Source organism: Carcharhinus amblyrhynchos, chromosome 19 (genome assembly GCF_965287045.1).
Source record: "Carcharhinus amblyrhynchos chromosome 19, sCarAmb.v2.hapA, whole genome shotgun sequence".
Lineage (NCBI taxonomy): Eukaryota > Metazoa > Chordata > Chondrichthyes > Carcharhiniformes > Carcharhinidae > Carcharhinus > Carcharhinus amblyrhynchos.
The window spans coordinates 13,273,546-13,294,773 of record NC_137342.1 but is presented as its reverse complement, the minus strand read 5'-3'; the positions used below and the strand labels follow the sequence as shown (position 1 = coordinate 13,294,773).

General features: G+C 44.1%; 1 protein-coding gene across 5 annotated transcripts in view; it reads right to left on the bottom strand.

The window, feature by feature from the left end:
• Positions 1-2,575: 2,575 nt before the first annotated feature.
• Positions 2,576-21,228, bottom strand: part of LOC145355316 (anoctamin-2-like) — a 117,536-nt gene continuing 98,883 nt past the window's right edge. For all 5 annotated transcript variants that reach the window (XM_080207270.1, XM_080207271.1, XM_080207274.1 and 2 more), the window contains 5 exons: positions 19,938-20,090; positions 19,776-19,828; positions 16,831-17,009; positions 15,834-15,939; positions 2,576-3,449 (listed from right to left, as the gene is read on the bottom strand). In XM_080207270.1, coding sequence (XP_080063396.1) covers positions 3,177-3,449; positions 15,834-15,939; positions 16,831-17,009; positions 19,776-19,828; positions 19,938-20,090 — 764 coding nt within the window. In that variant the 3' untranslated portion in view covers positions 2,576-3,176. The remainder of the gene's footprint in view (positions 3,450-15,833; positions 15,940-16,830; positions 17,010-19,775; positions 19,829-19,937; positions 20,091-21,228) is intronic.

Sequence of the window (21,228 nt, the reverse complement as noted above, 5' to 3'; positions counted from 1 at the left end):
AGCATGGATTTAAATATTGGAAGAAGGCACAACACCATGTCAACCAGTGGTGTAAAATGCTCCCTCTGCAGTCCAAAGATGTGTGGGTTAGGTTGATTGGCTATGCTAAGAAATTACCCCTTAGTGTCCAGGGATGTGTAGGTTAGAGGGATTAGTGGGTATAACATGTAGGGATATAAGGGTAGGGCCTGGGTGGGATTGTGTTCAGTGCAGACTCGATGGGCCGAAGGGCCTCTTTCTGCACTGTAGGGTTCTACGATTCTATGATACTGGCATGACAACATGACATCAGGCACGATTCATGACTGATTTTCAAAAACAGAAACCAGTCGAAGGATCACAGCGGGGATGTGCAGAGGTGCCTGGAACCCCGGGGGGGGTTGAGAGTCAGGGCTGTCAACTGGCATCCTGGTGGTGCCTCCCTGGCACTATCCACTGAGGGGGAATAGTGCCAAGGGGCAGTGCCAGGCTTCACTGAGTTTGGCACTGCCAGAGGTCCACTCTCATCCATTGGGGTTTGTTCTCCTTACGTGTGTTGGGAGGGAAAGGGATGCACATCCAGGATAGTATGGGAGAGTGAGGGGAGAATCCCCACTGACCACTTCCCCCCGATATTTGTGTGGTTTGTGGGAGGATTATTCTCACACATCACGGCACCCTTTAAAGATGGTGCCCTGATGCCTGTGGACTCAGGTCCCGCCTGCCAGGCTGATGGTATAAACCACGCTCCCAATTATTTTTGAAGATCTGGTGAGAAAACTGGCTGTGTTTGTGAAGAGAAACACACCTGTGTACAGTCAGAACCTCCCACACTCCAATGATGTGCAGGTTTGGTGGATTGGCCATGCTAAATTGCCCCTCAGTGTCTAAAAATGTGTAGGTTGGATGGATAAGCCATGGGGCAGAGGAAAAGGGCCTTGGTAAGGTGCTCTGTTGGAGAGTTAATGCAGACTTGATGGGCTGAATGGCCTCTTCTGCATTGTAGGGATTTTATGATTCTATTCTATGATTCTATGAAATGCTAGACAAAATGGCATCAAATGTGAAAAGATATCAGTGAGTGGCTCAAAATTAAACCTTTGCAAGATGCTATGGTTAAAGTTGAAACCCAGAATTCCATTCATGATTATACGTCTCATGTTGTTGCTAAGGAACAAGTTGGGTTGATTCAGGTCCTATCCGCTAGTGAGGCATGGGACAACAGAGAGCTCTCCTCGTACCTACAGGCCCACAATATTTGTGCAGAACAAAGCAGGAAATAGCTGGGGAATTTATTTGCGGGCCATTGGCCACAATACATCGCGGTGGAGGCATGGGTGGCAATGGAGATAGAGTTGCAAATTAGACGGCTCTGTAGTAAATACGTAGCAGGGTGAAGCCATGTGTGGAAATAAACAAAATGTTTAATGATGTAGAACTATGGCTGAAAATTCAGGTGAGCATATCTGCGGCCTAGCTCTTTAAGATAACTTTCAGGCCATTCATTTTGGATGCCTGTGTATAGTTGACTAATTAGGAGCACAAATTACTATAGATTAGACCATAAGACCACAAGAAATAGGAACAAGAGTAGGCTCTGGCTCCTCAATCCTTTAATAGGATCATGGTTGATCCTGAAGCTCCTCATGTCCACATTCCTACACTGGCCCCATTACCCTTAATTCCCTTACTGATCAAATATCTACCTCAGCCTTAAATATACACAAAGACTCTGTCTCCACAGCTCCCTGTGGCAAGGAGTTCCAAAGACTCTCAACCCTCAGAAGAAATTCCTCATCTCTTAAATTGATGCCCTTTAACACTTGTATCTCAGTTTTACAGCTAAGCTGCAAGAAATAAATTGGAAACAGGGACCAAGAACAACCCGATGTAACGATGGTCACAAGGCTTTAACCCAGGGAAATGGGCATTCAAATAAAAACTATCATTGAGATTCATTTCAAGGAATAAGAATCCCCTCTTATTCACCTCTTCTGGATTATTTGTAAAATGTAGCAGTGTTATATCAACCTTTCTGAATTTTTGTTATTGGGCAGCAACATGTAACATGTTCATCCTAAAGAGCAGAGAGGAGAGGTTCAGATAAGAGTTTTAAGCATTTACAACCTGAACTCCCATGGACTAATTGTATGAAGTTGGCAGGGGATGGCACACAGAGCAGCACAGTGGTTAGCACTGCTGCCTCACAGTGCCAGGGGCCCGATTCCCAACTTGGGTCATTGTGTGTGTGGAGTTTGCATGTCATCTGCGTGGGTTTTCTCCGGGTGCTCCGGTTTTCCTCCCACATTCTGAAAGATGTGCTGGATTGGCGCATTGAGCCCCACAGGCGCCAGAACGTGGTGACTAGGGGAATTTCACAGCAACTTCATTGCAGTGTTAATGTAAACCTTAGTTGTGACTAATAAACAAACTTTAAACTTTACACGACTACCATACACTTCCACCCAACAGATTCCCATTTTGGGAATCCAAAACGCCAGGCAATATGGTGATCGGAATTTCCCAGGTGGGGGTGATTTTGAGTATTATACCTTCCAATCTTGACCTTTACAAAATAAAGCCCCAAAAAAAGATATAATTTGAAATAAAATGTGTTTATTTTATCCAGCATCGACTCACTCTAGCAAGTATATGACACATACACCCACTCTTCTGATTACGGTTACTGTATCTAAGCACAAAATATCATAAACTGCACATTGAAAATTAAAATCTCCTCTTTATAAACACACAGCAGTGTTTCATATTATTTTAACAAACAACAGTATATTACAGATGTAGCAAACAGTTACGTATATCACATGGCTGAGCTCAACTAAATCTAACATTTTCGATTATATCAAGCTTCCATTAGGTCCCTTCCTGATCTCTCAGTTGCAGTCATTGGATGACCCCTTGATAACATCGAGACCGTCAACTTACTCATCAAACAGGCTTTAACCCAGAATGTGACCTCACTCTTTACAGAAGTGCAAGTTAATCTGCATTTCACTGCAATTGCTTTTTTTTTGTTCTGTGGTTTTGAAGTCCTACTTCTACGCAGCAAAGCTCGTAGTTTCGTTGCTTTCTGGGGAAGAAGCTTTCTTAGCTGTTGCTTGACTTCAAGCCGTCAGCTTTGGTTTTGTTCCTGCTGGTAAGAAGGGCACATGTGGTTAGTCCTCTGGAGCTGCATCAACTCAGACGTCAGTCTGCTGGGAGCTAAATGACATGAAGCTGCTCCGTTCACCTCTGGCTGCCTGATTAAAGCAGTGCGGCCAAGCCTTCTGTGCCTCTTCTTTGGCTTGTTGCTTTTGCCTGTCCTGCTCTTGCAAGTTATCGATCTTCTCTTGTTCCTCCTCCAGGAACACATCCACCATCAGAGTTTTCTCTTCTTTCATTCGTATGCTGATGTCCTTGGGTACATCATTTATCAGCCATGCAAGGACCTCACTTAAGACCATCACCAGATTCTGAAATACAATGAATGGAACATAGAATGATGACATGATCCATTTGTGAGAGTAAAGGATTGGGAAGGGTGAAATAACGAGTCATCATTTGTGTCATACTGTTGAAAGAGCAGAATATCATCTCTTGAAGTACCATGGAAAGAATCAAATGTAGAAGTAAGCCATTGAACCCACCATTCCAGTGCCAACTCTTTGGAAGACAGACAGATGTCATTGTCCACATGGACACTAATGGCATAGGCAAGAAGAGGTCCTTTGAAGACAATTCAGAGAGTTAGGTCTGGAGCTAAAAAATAGGACCTCTAGGGTAATAAATTTAGGATTACACCCCATGCAATGTGCTAGTGAGGCTTGGAACAAGTTGAACGCGTGGCTAAAGAGCTGATGTATAAAGGAGGGCTTTAGGTACATGGATCACTGGGATATCTTCTGGGGAAGGTGAGATTTGTAGAAGGATGGGTTGCACCTGAACTAGATGGCCACCAATATTCTGGGTGGGATGTTTGCTAGTGCTGTTCGGGAAGGTTTAAACTTGTGTGGCAGGGTGTAGGAACTAGAGCAGCAAGTGTGGAGAATGGGGGAAAAAAGCGAGAATGGGGGAAAAAAGCGAGAATGGGGGAAAAAAGCGAGAATGGGGGAAAAAAGCGAGAATGGGGGAAAAAAGCGAGAATGGGGGAAAAAAGCGAGAATGGGGGAAAAAAGCGAGAATGGGGGAAAAAAGCGAGAATGGGGGAAAAAAGCGAGAATGGGGGAAAAAAGCGAGAATGGGGGAAAAGTAGCGCTGAGTTAGAGCAGGCAGAGGGAGGCCATGGGCTCGATGGAACTGGAAGTTTGGAATGCATTTGCTTCATTGGGAACAGAGGAGCAGTTAAGTAGTCAGATACTGAAAAGGTGTGAAAAAAGCAGGATAGATTTGATGGGTGACTTTAACTTCCCCCACATTGACTGGGAATCCCTTACAGCCAGGGGCTCAGATGGAGATCAATTTGAGAGATGTGTCCAGGCAGGCTTTTTGATACAGTTTGTTGACAATCCAACCAGGGAGGGGGCTACACTAGACTTGGTATTGGGAAATGAGCCAGGCCAGGTGATCGATGTTTCAGTGGGGGAGCATCTCGGTCTTATTGACCATAATTCGGTAAGATTTTGGTAATCATGGATAAGGACAAGAGTGGACCTTGGGTGAGGGTGCTTAATTGGACGAGAGCCAATTACATCCAAATTAGACATGAAGGGGGGAATGTAGATTAGGAACGGCTATTTAAGGGCAAATCCACATCTGGCATGTGGGAAGCTATTAAAGGCCGGTTGATTGAAGTGCAGAACGGCAGGTCCCCACAAAAATGAAGGATAGAAATGGCAGGATTCGGGAACCATGGATGACAAGGGAAATTGTAAACTTGGTCAAAAGGAACAAGGAACAATAGGACTAGGCATCTAAAAACTGATGAAGCCCTTCAGGAATACAGTGAAAATAGGAAGAAACTTAAATGTGGAATTAGGAGAGCTAAAAGGGACAATGAAACATCTGTAGCAAACAGGGTCAAGGAAAATCCCAAGGCTTTTTAAGCATAGATTGGGAGCAAGAGGGTAGCAAAAGAAAGAATAGGCCCACAAAAAACAAAGGAGGGAAGTTACAAGTGGAGGAAGTGGGTGAGTTCCTTAATGAGTACTTTGCATTGGTATTCAGCTAGGAGAAGGACATGATGGGATGTTGAGGTCCAAGACAGGTAGGTGAACACTCCAGAGAATGTCAATATGTTGAAGGAGGAACATGAGTATCCTACATTGCATTAAGGTAGACAAGTCCCCAGGGCTGGAGGGGATCTATCCAAATTACTGCAGAAAGCAAGGGGAGAAATAACTGGGGCCTTAAGATATCTTCATACCCCCTTTGGCCACAGGTGAGGTTCCAGAGGACTGGAGAAAAGCCAGCATTATTCCCTTGCTTAAGAAAGGAAGCAAGGATAATCCAGGAAATTATAGGCTGGTGAGCCTTCTCCATCAGTGGTGGGGAAGCTTTTGGAAGGACAGAATATATGCATATATGGAGGAAAATGGACTAGTTAATGACAAACAGCATGGTTGTGTGGGGGGCTGGTCATGTCTCAACCATTTGATTGAGTTTCTTGAAGAGGTGACGAAGATAATCAATGGGGTGAGGGCTGTGGATGTAGTTTACATAGACTTTAGTAGGGTGTCTAACAAGGTCCCACATGGCTGACTGGTACAAAATTAAAGTCACTTGGGATTCAGGGTGGGCTGACTAGACGGATACAGAAATGGCTTGGTTATAGAAGACAGAGAGTAATGGTGGAAGGGTGCTTTTCAAAATGGAGATCTATAGCTAGTATGGAGATCATTGCTGGGACTTCTGTTGTGTGTAGTAGATATAAATGATCTGATTTGTAAGTTTACAGATGACATGAAGATTGGTGAAGTTGATGATAGTGCTGGGGATTGTCAGAGGATACAATAGAATATAGTTAAATTGGAGACTTGGACACAGAAATGGCAGATGAAGTTTGATCTGGATAAATGCAAGGTGATGCATTTTGGAGGATTGAATTTAGGTATGAATTATATTGTAAATGGCAGAACTCTTAGGAATATTAACATACACAGGGATCTAGGTGTGCAGGTCCACAATTACTTAAAGTGACAACACAGGTGGCCAGGGTGATTCAGAAGGCCTATGGTATACTTGCCTTCATCAGCCAGGTCATTGAGTACAAGAGTTGTGTGATCACGTTACCGTTACATAAAACCTTAGTTAGGCATATTCGGAGTATTGTGTACAGTTCAGGCTACCATACACCAAGAAGGACTTGGAAGCTTTGAAGAGAACGCAAAGGAAGGGTCATCAGGTATTGGCTGGTCTCAAAGATGTTGGCTGTGAGGAGAGATTAAATAAACTAGAATTATTTTCACTGGAAAGATAGAGGCTGAGGGGAGACCTGACAGAGGTTTACAAAATTATGAGGAGCAAAGACAGGGTGGATAGTCAGTGGCTTTTTGCAAGGGTGAAAGTGCCAATTACAAGGTTAAAGATGAGAGGGGAAGTTTAAAGGAAATGGTGGGGGGGACGTTTTTTATGCAGAGAGTGGTGGGTGCCTAGAACGCACTGCCAGAGAAGGTGGTGGAAGCAGGCACATTAGCAATATTTAAGAGGCATCTGGATGGGAATATGAATAGGGATGGAATAGAGGGATACAGTCCGAACAAGAGTAGAAGGTTTTTTTTAAAGCTTAGTTAGGGCATTATGATCAGCACAGGCTTGGAGGGCCAAAGGGCCTGTTCCTATGTTGCACTTTTCTTTGTTCTAGATCTATCAATTGGTAATCGTAGAATCCCTACAGTGATGAAGGCGGCCTTTCGTTCCATCGAGCCTACACCGAAAACAATCCCACTTAGGTCCTATCCCCATGACCCCATGTATTTAGTCTGCAAATCCCCCTGACACTATGGGGCAATTCAGCATGGCCAACAACCTAACCTGTACGTCTTTAAGAAGTCTCACAACACCAGGTTAAAATCCAACAGGTCTATTTGGAATCACGAGCTTTCGGAGCTACAGTCCTGCCTCCGTAAAAAATAACATTCGATAAGTGCCCATTTTAAGGGTTTGTATCTATCACATGTACTGCCACTGTAGCATGTTCAGCCACCTTAGCTTAAATTTAAAGATGAGTTCTGTAGTCCTATTTTGTAAGACATTCTCCTGACATATGTTGAATACATTAGATTTTCCTGGTCAGACTGATTCCTGTCTGAGTATGGAAAGTATTAACTCCAGCATGGTGCCTTCAATATTATAAGATATCCCAAGCTGTTTTACAGGAGCGTTATGAGGCAAAACTTGACACCAAGCAACTTACGAAGATATTATGACAGGTATTCCACAAAGTGGTCAACATTGTAGTGGGGGATTCTCCGGCCTCCCAGCCGCGTTTATCTCAGTGGCAGAATGGTATGTACTGTTCGTGGGTCTCTGATCCTGCTGCTGTCAATGGGATTTCCCATTGCTGTCACTGGGAAACCCACGAGAGGAGGTGGGCCACCGGCAGGGCCAGAGAATCCCAACGATGCGAGCAGCCAGAAAACTCCCCCCATAGATTTTAAGGGATGAATTAAAGTAGAAAAAAGAGAAGTCGAGAGGTCTGTGCAGTTGGGACCTATAGATAGCCGAAGGCATGATCACCAATGGTAATGCAATTAAAATCTCAAGTGCCAGAGTTCGATGCATGCAGACGTCTTAGACGGTTACAAAAGAACATAAGAACAAGGAGTAGAAGTAGGCTATTTGGCTCCTTGAGCCTGCTCCACCATTCAATAAGATCATGGCTGATCTCTTCGTGGACCTAACTCCCCTTACCCTCCCACTCACTCTAGCCCTTGAAGTGTTCAAAAATGTATTCATCTTTGCCTTAAAAAACATTCAATGAGGTAGCCTCAACTGCTTCACTGGGCAGGGAATTCCACAGATTCACAACCCTTTGGGGAAAGAAGTTCTTTCTCAACTCGGTCCTAAATCTGCTCCCCCTTAGTTTGAGGCTATGTGCCCGAGTCTACTTTTACCCATCAATGGAAACAATCTCCCTGCTTCTATCTTATCTATTTCCTTCATAATTTTATATGTTTCTATAAGATCTCCCCTCATTTTTCTGAATTCTAATGAGTATAGACACAGTCTACTCAGTCTCTCCTCATAAGCCAATCTTCTCCACTCCAGAATCAACGAGTGAATCTCCTCTGCACCTCAGCCAGTGCCAGTACGTCATTTCTCAAGTAAGGAGACCAAAACTGTACACAGTACTCCAGGCCACACCAATAGCTGCAACATAACCTCGCTGTTTTTAAACTCTAGCAATGAAGGACAAAATTCCATTTGCCTTCTTAATTACCGGCTGCACCTGCAGGGTTGTGGGGTTGTAGGAGGTTACACAGATAGGAAGGGGCGAGGCCACAGAGGGATTTGAAAGCAAGGATGAGATTTTAAACTTCATGTTTGCAGTATGAGAGCCAGTGTAGGCTGGCGGGCACAGTGTGGTGATGACCAATGGGGCTTGGTGCACGTTAGGAATTTTGGATGACCTCAGGTTTACGGAGGATGGATTGAGAGGACCTAACCAGGAATACATTGGAATATTCAAGTTGAGGTGTAACAGAGGGCGACTGAGGGTTTTAGCAGCCGAGAGGCTGAACCACCATGGATTGGGTGATGTCACAAAGATGAAAACAGGTATTCTTAGTGATGTTCGGTTCAGGATCAAGTATGACACCAAGATTACCAACAGTCCAGTTCGGACTCAGGTAGTTGTCAGGGAGACAGGTGGAGTCAGTAACTGGGGAACCAAGTTTCTTCCTGAAATTTAATTGGAGCAAATTTCTCCTCACCTAGCACTTGATGTCTTGCAAACACTCTGACAATTTACAGACAAATGAGGTCTCAAGAGAGATGATATTGAGATGGGTGTCATCACTATATCAATAAAAACTGATGTGCTTTCAAGCTATATCACCAATGGCAACATATAAATATTAATCCACATGCTGCCTTGTAAGATGGTTTGACACAATCATACTGAACTTCCTGACCATGAGATATTGGAGCAGGAATAGGCCATTCAGCCCCTCAAAATTGTTCCACCATTGAACTAGATCATGGCTGATCCCACACTATTATCTTTAGTATTTAGAAATCTATCAATCTCTGTCTTGAATATGCTCAGTGACGGAGCTCTCTGGGGTAGAGAATTCCAAAGATTCACACCCTGTGAGTGAAAAAATTCCTTCTCCTCATCTCAGTCCCAAAAGGCCTGCTCCTTATTCAGAGACTGTATCCCCTGATTCTAGACACATTGCCGGGGGAACATTCTTCCTGCATCTACCCTGTTGAGCCCAGTAAGAATTTGTATGATTCAAGTGCGACTCCCTCTAACCTTGAGAGGATACTGGCCTAATTTCTTCAATTTCTCCTCATTAGACAATCCCACCATCCCAGGAATCAGTCTGGTGAACCACTGTTGCTTCTATGAAAAGTATATTCTTCCTTGGTTAAAAGAGATTAAAACTGTACACAATACTCCAGGTCAGGTCTCATCAAGGTTCCATATAATGACAGCAAGACGTCTACACAATCGTGGCAAGGCCATTATACTATTTACCTTCCTAATTGCCTGCTGTACCTGCATATAAACTTTCAGCGACTTGCAAACAAGGACACCCAGATCTCTTGGCCATCAACACTCCATTTGCCTTACTGGTGTACTCATCCCATCTCCATGGATACTGAAATCTTAGCACAGGGAAGGGAGCCACTTTCTCCATTGTGCCTGTGCTATTGTGACTTCTCTATTGAAACACTCACTTCAATTCCTTTTGATCTTTCTAAGGACTAATTCCACAACCTGGTATATTCATTGGAAAGCTACACACACAGGATGTTCAAATCAAAGAAGTGAGAATTAAAATCTTTTAGTGACCTGTGCTTCCCTTAGGGTAAAGCTCTCTGCTGGTAGAGTGGGCTTGGAGCTGAGTGGCAGGTCATTCACCGGTTGTAGCAGTAAGAATAAATCCTTTACACTAATATAATCCAATCCCCTTCTTTCTGCTTGTGCTAATCCTCAGCCTTTGCCTCACTGTTAGTGATTCGCTGACTAGTGAAAATTATCTTTTATGATCTGACCTCTTAAAGTCGGAAAATGTTGGAACACCTCTATTAAATAGTGCTTTAACATTCTTTGCTCCAGTGAATATAGTCCTCAGGGTAATTCTAACCTTCGCCACAAAGGCAGTAAACTCTTAGTGCAGATCAGGCAGATTTGACAACAGGAAGACAAATCCTCCAAAAAAAAACCCACACTGGCATCTTACTGTCCAAAATGTGAAGGTAAAATTCACCCCAACATTGTCAGCCCATTGTCAAAACCATCTCCTCCCAGATTATTGCTTTTAGCCTGACAATGCTGTGCCACATCTTTACCATTGATCCAAAGCACTGAACAGATTGTGTTTGATTTTACCTTTGAAACAAAAAGTAAATATCTTGAGGACATTCAAAGGTAACAAAGCATTGGATTCTAATGAACACTGAGGATGTTTGAGCTGGAAAGTAAGGAAGATAAACCTGGGGCCAGATGATGAGGTTTTTCAGCTGTGCCAATGGAGAAGTAGACAGGGAATGTATCCCCTGCCAATATTGTCCCCCCCCCCACCCCCCCGCCATATCCACCCACCTCCCCCCGCAACCTTTTGGAACGCTAATTTACCAAAGATGTGACTTCTGCCCCTCAATCAGGTGAAAGTCCCACCTCAAGAGAGTTGCCAACCAGCCATCAGTCTCAGCAGCACCAGTGATCAGGACTGGAGCTGCAAGCTGTCCCTAGTTTATAAATTCCATAGTCCAGGACAACAATTCCAGTGAAAACAATTCTAGTTTATTCAACCTCTCCTCATAGGCAACACTCTCAAGGCCAGACAACATCCTGGTGAATCTTTGCAGTCTCTCCAATGCTTCCACATCCTTCTGGTAGTGTGGAGTCCAGAACTGCATGCAATACTCCAAATGTGGCCTAATCAATGTTTTATATAGCTGCAACATGATTTCCCAACTCTTGTACTCAATGCCCTGGCTGATGAAGGCAAGCATGCCATATACCTTCTTTATAACTTTGGCCACCTGTGTTGGCACTTTTAGAGAACTGCACACCCAGGTCCCTCTGTACATTAATGTTCCGAAGGATTCTGCCATTTACCGTACATTTCATACCTTGACATTGCTCCTGAAATAATAAGTCACTTAGGAACGAGTGTATCAATGCTGAAAATTGAACACGACTTAATGATCAACGAGAGGGTGGAACTGCACTGAGCTACACATCAACAAATGTACATTTCGTACCTAAATTTGATCCTTCAAAATGCATCGCCTCACATTTGTCCAGATTAAACTCCATCTGCCATTTTTATGTCCAAGTCTCCAATCTATTTTTTTCCTATTATTTCCTTTGACAATCCTCAGCACTATCAGCAACTCTGCCAATCTTCATGTCATCTGCAAATTTAATAATCAGACCACCCATATTTTCCTCCAAATCATTTATGCATACTACAAATAACAGACATCCTGAAACCATGAAATCCCGCCTGAGGGCAACAGACTTTTCCATGGTCCACCCCTCACCCACTCCGATTCCTGTGGTGGGCGGGACGGTAAAATTCCAGTCTATATATAGCAGTCTACAATACAAGAGGGTAGAAGTCATGCTTTAGTAGTACAAAGCCTGATCAGACTACTGTGAGCAGGTCTGGGCACCACGTCTTAAGGACACAGTGATCTTGGAGAAAGTACAGTATAGATTTACCAGTATGATATCTGGTCTCCAGGAGTTAAACAAGACAAGGGCAGCACAGTGTCGTAGTGGTTAGCACTGCTTCCTCGCAGCACCAACCACCTGGGTTCGATTCCAGCATTGGGTGACTGTGCGGTTTGCATGTTCTCCCTGTGTCTGTGTGGGTTTCCTATGAGTTTTCCGGTTTCGTCCCACAGTCCAAAGATGTGTGGGTTAGGTTGACCGGCCATGCTAAATTGCCCCTTAATGTCAGGGGTATTAGCAGAGTAAATATGTGGGGTTCCAGGGATAGGGCCTGGATGGGATTGTTGTCAGTGTAGACTCGATGGGCTGCCTTCTGCACTGTAGGGATGCTATGGATTCTATCCTCTTTCCATTGGTTGTGGAGTTTAGGGCTAGGGGGCATAGCCTAACTCAGGCCATTTGGAGTTAAGGTTATGATAGGAAATACTTCAACACATATGACCCATATGCACACCGGAATTCTCTTTCATAATTGGAAATTGTTTTTAGGTCAATTGTAGTTTGGAGACTGACGGTTAACAGGAGCTACTAAGGTATGCGAGGCAATGCTGAATATGGAGTTAGACCATAGATCAGCCATATTCTTACTGCATGGTAGAACATTGAGAGGTTAAATAGCCTTCTCCTGTTCCTAGGTTTTGAGAAGAAGGGATATCTAATTTGTGGAGGTGTTGTGGCCAAACCGGCCACCTAAGATGGCACTTTGCAACAGCACACCGGGATAATTGAGCAAGCATTGAAACAGACAGGCTGCAGCTTAAAAGACAGAGATAAACAGGCTGCAGTTCAGATGATCAAATACACAGGAAATAAGCCATCCCAACGTCAATGGACACTTTCTGGTCAAATATACTTGTTTACCAGACATAGGGGTGCCTTAAACTCTTAGTTGAGAGGACCAATTGACCTACGTGCCTCCATCACCACTCCAAAGATGTGCAGGTTAGTGGATTGGCCATGCTAAATTGCTTTTAGTGTCAGGGGGATTAGCAGAATAAATACGAGGGTAACGGGGATAGGACCTGGGTGGGATTGTTGTTGGTGCTGGCTCGACGGCACTCTTTCTGCACTGTAGGGATTCTATGATTCTACACCCTGAAAGATGGAAAACAGTGTACACATTTAGGTTAAAAGTGGTCAAATTTATTTACAAGAAACCTGACTACACTGGGGAGAAAATGCTGCTGATAATAAAACGGTGCTTGGCTTACACAATGCTTGAAATTGTCTTGCAAACAATATAGGCTCAGGAGCTTCACTTGTTTCAGCATCTGTAATCCCATACATATATAAAGCGTGTACTTGTGTTTTATGGGCTCCTCCCACTGCCTTAACATGGCAACAAGCAAGGCAACAAAAAGCTAAACCTCCTACGATATAACTTGGCTTCCTTTGAAGCTGAAACAAGTTTCTTTGAAGAATGCCAAAGATCAAGACAACCTTTAGCTGCCAGGCATGCAATCGCGTTATTAATCAGCTGTACCAGTTTGGTATATACACTGAACAGCAGCGGTGCTTGGTGAGTCATTTACTTGGCTAAGGGTGGAAGCAATATCTGTCGGAATTTCCTCTGCCCTAATGTACCTTGCACGAAGCACAGTTAATAAATTCTCTTTTCTCTCACAGTTATGAAGCCAATCAGCACAAATTTCATTGAAGCCTACAGGTAGGAAGCTGGGTACAACTCTCATTTGATTTTACTCTTTCCCTTCAGATCAAAAAATGTTTTGGACTGATAATGACATGGTGAGGTCAAGGGGCATGTGGAATCTTGGGGGCCACTATTATCCACATCCAAGGCCAGAACTTTTGCAGGGGCAGAGAGGGTCTCTAATGAGCTAAAATGGTGCTGCAGCCCCTATTACTGCCCCAGAAGCCAGCACCAACCATTTTCACATTGGGTGGGGGAACAGGGATGGGGACGGAGGCAGTGCACATGTAAATACACAAATTACTTCACACGCAAATTATTGAGTGGAATAGATTGTAAGAAAATAAATTTGAATATTAAGAATCGCTAAAGATTATATTATTATAGGCAGGATTGAGACACCGCCAATTCAATCCATTTCTTTATCATGCTGGTGAGGTTAAAGGCAGAATTTTCTGTCCCTGCCCACCACCTGGATCGTCCAGTCCCACCAAAAGTCACTCAACGTTTCACCAGGCCACCAGCTCTCCTGCAGTGGGCCCCACCACGAAGGGGCCAGAAAATCCCAGCCCAAATATCCTTATAGAAAGGCAAATCTCCTTGTTCAGTGAGTCCTTACTTTGTTAAATACCAGCCTTAATGTTCTGTGGTGTGTTTAATACGTTTGGACAGCTCCAACACAGCAATTTTAAGGGACATCAAGCACAAACTCTGTTTTTCATTCATCACATGTTAGAGCAAGGCTAATTGTCCAACAATTTTCAATATACAGCATATCTCTTCCTCATCACAAATCGCTGGGGTTTTTATACAGACCTTAATAAATGAATCATCTTACCCCAGTAAACACTGGGCTTCAAAATCCTGGGTTACTGGTGAAGTAAACTAGGCCAGATTAAGTTCTGGAGATTGTCCATTCACGGGCATCTTTCAGGCTGACTGTTGGCAGTCAGACCTGGAATTGACACAGTAAGGCTGGGTGCACCAGAATCAAACAAGGGAAACCAATTAGTAGCATATGGGTCTGAAAGATTTTATCGCATTGACAACAGGAAGGGCCAGCAGACTAAACTACAGCCTCAACAATGGCTTAGGATAGCTATCTTGAGGCTAAGAGTGCTAAAGATGAATACTTGTGGCAACCTCGGATATCCAAGCTCCAAGAACAGATCAGTGACACTCGAGAAAGGAGGAGGTTTTCATAGGAAAGGTCAGGGGGGTTGGCAGTGCCTAGGCATGACCCTCTTCCACCTGTGCTCACCTGGCGCACACTATGGGACACCTGTATTAATTCACTTTGGGGGTGGGTATCAGATGTAGAGGTCTGATAATTAGATGGTAATTTACCATAATGGGCTTCCCGACGTTAAACTTCAGAATTCCAGTTTCATTACTGGTGCGGAGGCATTGGTTGGGGCGGGGGGGGGGGTGGGGGGGGCGGCGGGAGAGGGGGGGGTGGTGGCAGGGGTGTGCAGAAATGACCACATCATGCCTTTACATCAACAGGAAACACGACTTGTGCCTCTTGTGAGATTTTCCATTCCTGTCACCGATCCCAATATTCCATTTCTGACACACTAAATCATAACACCACCCTGACATAAGGCTTGCTGCACTTATACCATTTCATCCATTTTTTGTCTTAGCTCCTTTATCTTCATCTCATTCACATTAATTCTTGCTAAAGCAATCTGAGTCTTTCAGAACTGACCCATTTGGAAGGTTAAAGGGAGGTAGCAGGTCGCAGCACGAGAGGTAGAGAGGTTGCTCAATGAACCACAAAGATATTTAAAAACTCACTGTTCTAAGTGATTTTCCACATCTTTTACAGCAAACAATTATTAAATATCTTCATAGTGATGCTCAGTCTCCAGCAGAGACCTAAGGCATAACTTTGCCTCCTTTCAGTGTCCTACAATTCCTACTGGTGGGTTAGTAAAAAGATGAAGCTGTATCTTCATTGGATCCTGGGCACAATAGAAAGATGCAGAGATTTTCTCCTTCAGATTATTGCATTTTGTTAACAGTGAAATATTGTAATGTTAGAATCTCACATAGTGGGTTAAGTGTTAATACTGCTAATTGATGTTTGCACTAATCCATTCTGTCTTTGTTTCCAAAACAATCTGCTCTTTAACTATACTCTGTTCCGACTTTACAATTTCTGAACCTTCCATCACTCAGCAGATTTGTGTTTTAAGCTCCAATTAAGTAGCATGTTTAATCAAAGATCCAATTTATTAAGAACCTAGCTCCTGTCAAAGTATATTTCCACGTCAACTCCACTGAATTCTTCACAGATTATGCCACACTTACCCCAAATTGTGCCATTAACTCCCAATGCTTGATATTTACCTGGAAAATGATAACAAACATCAGGCGTGCAGCCAGAATAGCCCAGTACTGCTTGGAGTAATCGTAGGCATGATCAGACCATGGTGGTTCCCTGTAATCCTTGTACCTATGGTTATGGGGAGTGGAGGTGGAGCGGGGAAGTGGGGGGGGGTGGGAGTGGGGAGATAAAGAAATGGCAGAGAGTTCAATTGAGTTTTCTCAGTCGCAAAAAAGAAAACTATTCAAATGATATCAGCTTTCAAAAAAATCCTTCTTAAAATGACCCCAAATGTGTGGCTGTTTGATGGAATCAGACTCCACAGCTGTAAACAATCGAGTTGCAGAGAGAAAGTAACGGTGTTCAGTACGATCATGTAGGATACCACGTAACTCTTACTCCCAACCGTTCAAGCTGTGTTTCCCTGAACCTGGAATTGTTTTCAAATCACTGTTTCAGTAACGGTGCTGTCATTATCAACTTGAGTCGTGGATTGCAACCAGAACATTTGCTCCACGAAACACTTTCATAGAATTCCTACACTGCAGAAGGAGGCCAATTGGCTCAGAGAGCCTGCACTGATAACAATCCCACCCAGGCCCTATCCCTGTAACCCCGCGAATATACCCTGCTAATTCACCTGACACTACGGGTCAATTTAGCACGGCCGTTCAACCTAACCCACACATCTTCAGACTGTAGGAGGAAACCGGAGCACCTGGAGGAAAACCACGAAGACACAGGGAGAACACGCAAACTCCACACAGTCATCCAAGGCCAGAGTTGAAGTCAGGTCCCTGGTGCTGTGAGGCAACAGTGCAAACCGCTGTGCCACCCTACAGCTCAGTGGCATATAAAAAACTGCACAGCATTGCTGCTGCCAATTGAATGAGGATCCTATTGTCCTGCATTAGTGAAGAAAAACAGGAATATAATTGCTTGAAATCAACAGGCTAACCAGCCTTTGTTACAGAACAATGACAGCAATCATGTCACAGTAGCAGCACAATGAATAATTACCTGCAGACTTTGGTATTGTTGAAATGCGATGTTTGGGGTTGTTTACCCTCTTGAAATTCACTGGTGTTGAAGTATGACAAGGTATGGTTCACAAACCCATGCATACTTCCATTATCACTGTACATGTATTGGTAAACTAGGCGTGGGATGAAGTCGGATGTAGTGGCAATTACAAGTGCCTGAGTGATACACAAAGGAGATGCATTAACATTGGAAATGAATAGACTTGAAACAAAATTCCATGGTTAAAATACATTGGGTTAATGAATGTGTGGAATAAGAACATAAGAACATAAGAAATAGGAGCAGGAGTAGGCCATCTGGCCCTTCGAGCCTGCCCCACCATTCAATAAGATCATGGCTGATCTGTCGTGGCTCAGTTCCACTTTCCCGCCCTCTCCCCATAACCCTTAATCCCCTCTCTTATCAAAAACCCATCAACCCGCTTCTTAAAAATATTTAGCGAGGCAGCCTCCACCACTTCAACGGGCAGAGAATTCCAGAGATTCACCACCCTTTGAGTGAAGAAGTTCCTCCTCAACTCCGTTCTAAACCACCCCCCCTTTATCTTGAGGCTGTGCCCCCTAGTCCTACTGTCTTTTTTGAGCGGGAAGAGTCTCTCCACCTCTATCCTATCCATCCCATTCATCATAAATGATGACCAGAGGAAGGCCAGGTGAAGTGATTGTCCACAAGGGGTGTGAATATTACCAACAGCTTCTCAATTTTTCCTGCTATTAAAGTTAAGGTATTAAAGTTTATTCATTAGTCACAAGAAGGCTTACATTAATGCTGCAATGAAGTTACTGTGGAAATCCCCTAGTCATCACATTCCATCACCTGTTCGGGTGCACTGAGAGGGAATTTAGCATGGCCAATGCATCTGACCAGTACATTTTTCAGATTGTGGGGGGAAACTGGAGCACCCCGAAGAAACCCATGCAGACACGGGGAGAGTGTGCAAAAACCACGTAGACAGTGATCCAAGCCGGGAATCAAACCCAGGTCCCTAGCACTGTGAGGCAGCAGTGCTAACCATTGTGCCACCATGCCGCCCCTCTAGACATAAAAGTTTGCACAATGGAAAAATCATTTTAATCTGAATCTTGCACTGCAGATCCAAGTCACAACAAATAATTACAGAATAGGAAGTTCAACAACACATGTTTGATATTGTATAACCTTTGGAATTTTGTTCCTGAAAATACAAATTCTTCCTCCCATTGTTCATGGGGCTTTTGGTTTCCTGTGAAACTGGTGCAGAATTATGATATGTGAACCTTCAGTTAGGCTCTGATACAGAGCCAAAACCTGGGATTGATGCCATCCCCCACCTTCAAACAAGGTTCTTCTTCAGCCTTGAAAGATCAGCGCCACTATCAGATGAGAAAAGGCACATCCTACCAATTGACCCATCTGCTTGACCTCACATTAAAGGAAGACTTTCCAAAACACCAGCTGCCTTGAGACTTCTCAACCATCTAATGAGGAACTAAATGTCCATCACAGGGCAGTTTACTGGGAGCTCTGCCAACTTGTTGATGCTACATTCTCAGATGAACATTTCCTCACAGCATGTGTTTAATCAACAAAAAAAAAACAAAAGAATTGCTTCAGCACATGAGGGACAAAGGCCGTTATTGGTCACACTTTTCTCCTCAATTTCTCTGGGGGTGTTTATGGAGTTTGATGACCTCGCTTACGAATTGGCCACGGGCCTGAATTTTTCATCCACCGGGCGGGCACGCTCAGTGGGTGCAGGATAAACTTTTGGCCACGTTGGGCCCCAGACCCTCAACTGACAGGCGACTAGCATGAAGTGCGCACTGGGAAAGGTTTAGAGCTACCGGGGAGGGCAGGAAGAGGGTGGGCTGGCATTTTTCACACATGCCCCTTCCAGGGGCTGGGAGGGGGAATGGGGTTGGGGTTGTGGGGTGTGGGGGGGTAGCAGCCACTGTGAAGGCATCTCAGGGAGCCGCTGACCTGTAATACACTGCAATAGGAAAGCGATGCAAAGTGTATCTAAGCAGCACATTCAAAGGCGAACCTCAGTCGCCAAACATCTACTTTTCATTCTATTTCAGCCCACGCTGGATCGAGGTTACGGCTGAAACGTAAAGGCTGCTTGGCCAAATAGCCCGTCTGCCAACTGCAAAAGCAGACAAGGCATGTGAAATTGGGTCTGGTTGGTCCCTTATTGGGATAAATTGCCTGCTTGATTGTCGGTGGGTGTGCTTCCAGATCTTACACGCGCCTGTGATAACCCCCAGGAACTTGCACAGAGAATCACTGATTGACGCCCCTGTAGAATATGAGCTCCTGGGTGATTGGTAATTACTTCACCAGATGGAGCTCGTACACTGAGCCCTTTATAATTAAATTCTGTCCTTTGTGTCACTTCAGTTATGGCTAAACCCTGCACATTAACTTTTAAAGTTTATTCATTATTAATGTCACAAGCAGGCTTACACTGCACAAAGTTACTGTGAAAATTCCCTAGTCGCCACATTCTGGTGCCTGTTCAGGCACACTGAGGCAGAATTCAGCATGGCCAATTCACCTAACCAGTACGTCTTTTAGACTGTGGGAGGAAACCGGAGCACCCAGAGGAAATCCATGCAGACATGGGAGAAGGTTCAGACTCCGCACAGGCAGTGACCCAAGCTGGGAATCAAACCCGGGTCCCTGACGCTGTGAGGCAGCAGTGCTAACCATTGTGCCACCATGCCGCCCCTCTAGACATAAAAGTTTGCACAATGCAAAAATCATTTTAATTCAAACCTTGCGCTGCAGATCCAATTCATAACAAATACTTACAGAATAGAAAGTTAGCACTGAAGCAGTGCTAACACTCTACCCTGAGGCAGCAGTGCTAACCACCATGCCATCCTAATTATAGAGATATTGTACATTTAGAGAGAGTAACAGAAAGCTTACACACTTACATTGATCATTACTGAGAATGTCCCCATCCCATTGAGAATGTTGAACCAAATTCCTATTGACAAAGAAAATACACTTAAGATGCAAGCCATTTGATGCAACTCAATCTCAAGCGTGTCAGGTTGAATGAGTCGCTGGTGTATATTGTCAGGTTGCTAACGTACCTATGTCTTTTGCACGTACAGCATCGGGTCTCCTGAGCTCAGTGACAAACTTTTTTGCATCCAACCGTACCTCAATGATGTTGTTCAGAAGAGCAAACAAGGGAGCCAAGGGGAAGGACGCCACAAAGAGTGTCACAAAGCCAAACTGGATAACTAGGGAAAAGACAAATTCATTAAAACATGTCCCAACAAGAACACAGTCACAGTTCTCCGTGTAATACAAGTCACTGTATAGATAGTTCCATCTGCAAGTGGTTAGACAGATTATGGGTACCTGAGAATGAATACAACACTTTAATTGAAGGCATCAGACCACATTACAAACCACAAAAACCAAGTCTTAAATGATTTATTACTGTCATCAGATCCTGCTGAGATGGAATCTGGTGGGCTATCTCCACAATCCCACTCTCTCGGCAGGGAGCCACACTTGAAAGGCAGACAAGTTAAAGCACAATGCTGTAACCTTATTTCCTACCCATGCTGAATTAAACCCCTGCTTCCCCACTGGAAGTGTGTGTATCAGAGAGACAGTTGGTTCATCAAAGCTTGTCTCTCACTCACAATGCCTAAAGATTCAAAATTAGGAACGGCACTGTAGCACAGTGGTTAGCACTGCTGCCTCTCATCGCCAGGGAACCAGGTTCAATTCTGGCCTCGGTCACCGTGCGGACTTTGCACGTTCTCCCGAGTCTGTGTGGGTTTTCTCCAGTTTCCTCCCACAGTCCAAAGATATGCAGATTATGTTGGTTGGCCATTCTAAATTGACCCTAGAGTGTGGGGGATTAGCAGGGTGAATGTGTGCTGTTACAGAAATAGGGCCAGGATGGGATTGTGGTTGGTACAGAATCAATGGGCTGAATGGCCCCCTTCTATATTGTAGGGATTCTACGATGCTTTGAGGAACTTCTTACCCCCATCCACACAGCCATGCCATTTCCTGAGTGGCTGAAACAGCAGGAAAAATAAACAAGGGGAATAAAGTTAAAATATTCTCTCTTCTGTGGTTGGAACCACTCCAGGCATCACATTGATCTTTGCAGTGGCATAGTGGTTAGCACTGCTGCCTCACAGCGCCCGCATTCAATTCTACAGATATAGGGCCCGGGTGATATTGTTGTTGGTGCAGGCTCAGTGGGCCTTCGGCATTGTAGGGATTCTAATCATGAAGGATCCCAAATAAATGCAAGTTGTTGTTGAGGAGTCAACAGTATACATTATTTTTCATGGTCTGAAACTAACTGGCTGATTTTTTATCAGTTTCTGAGTAAATTGCTTTTCTTGGTAACTA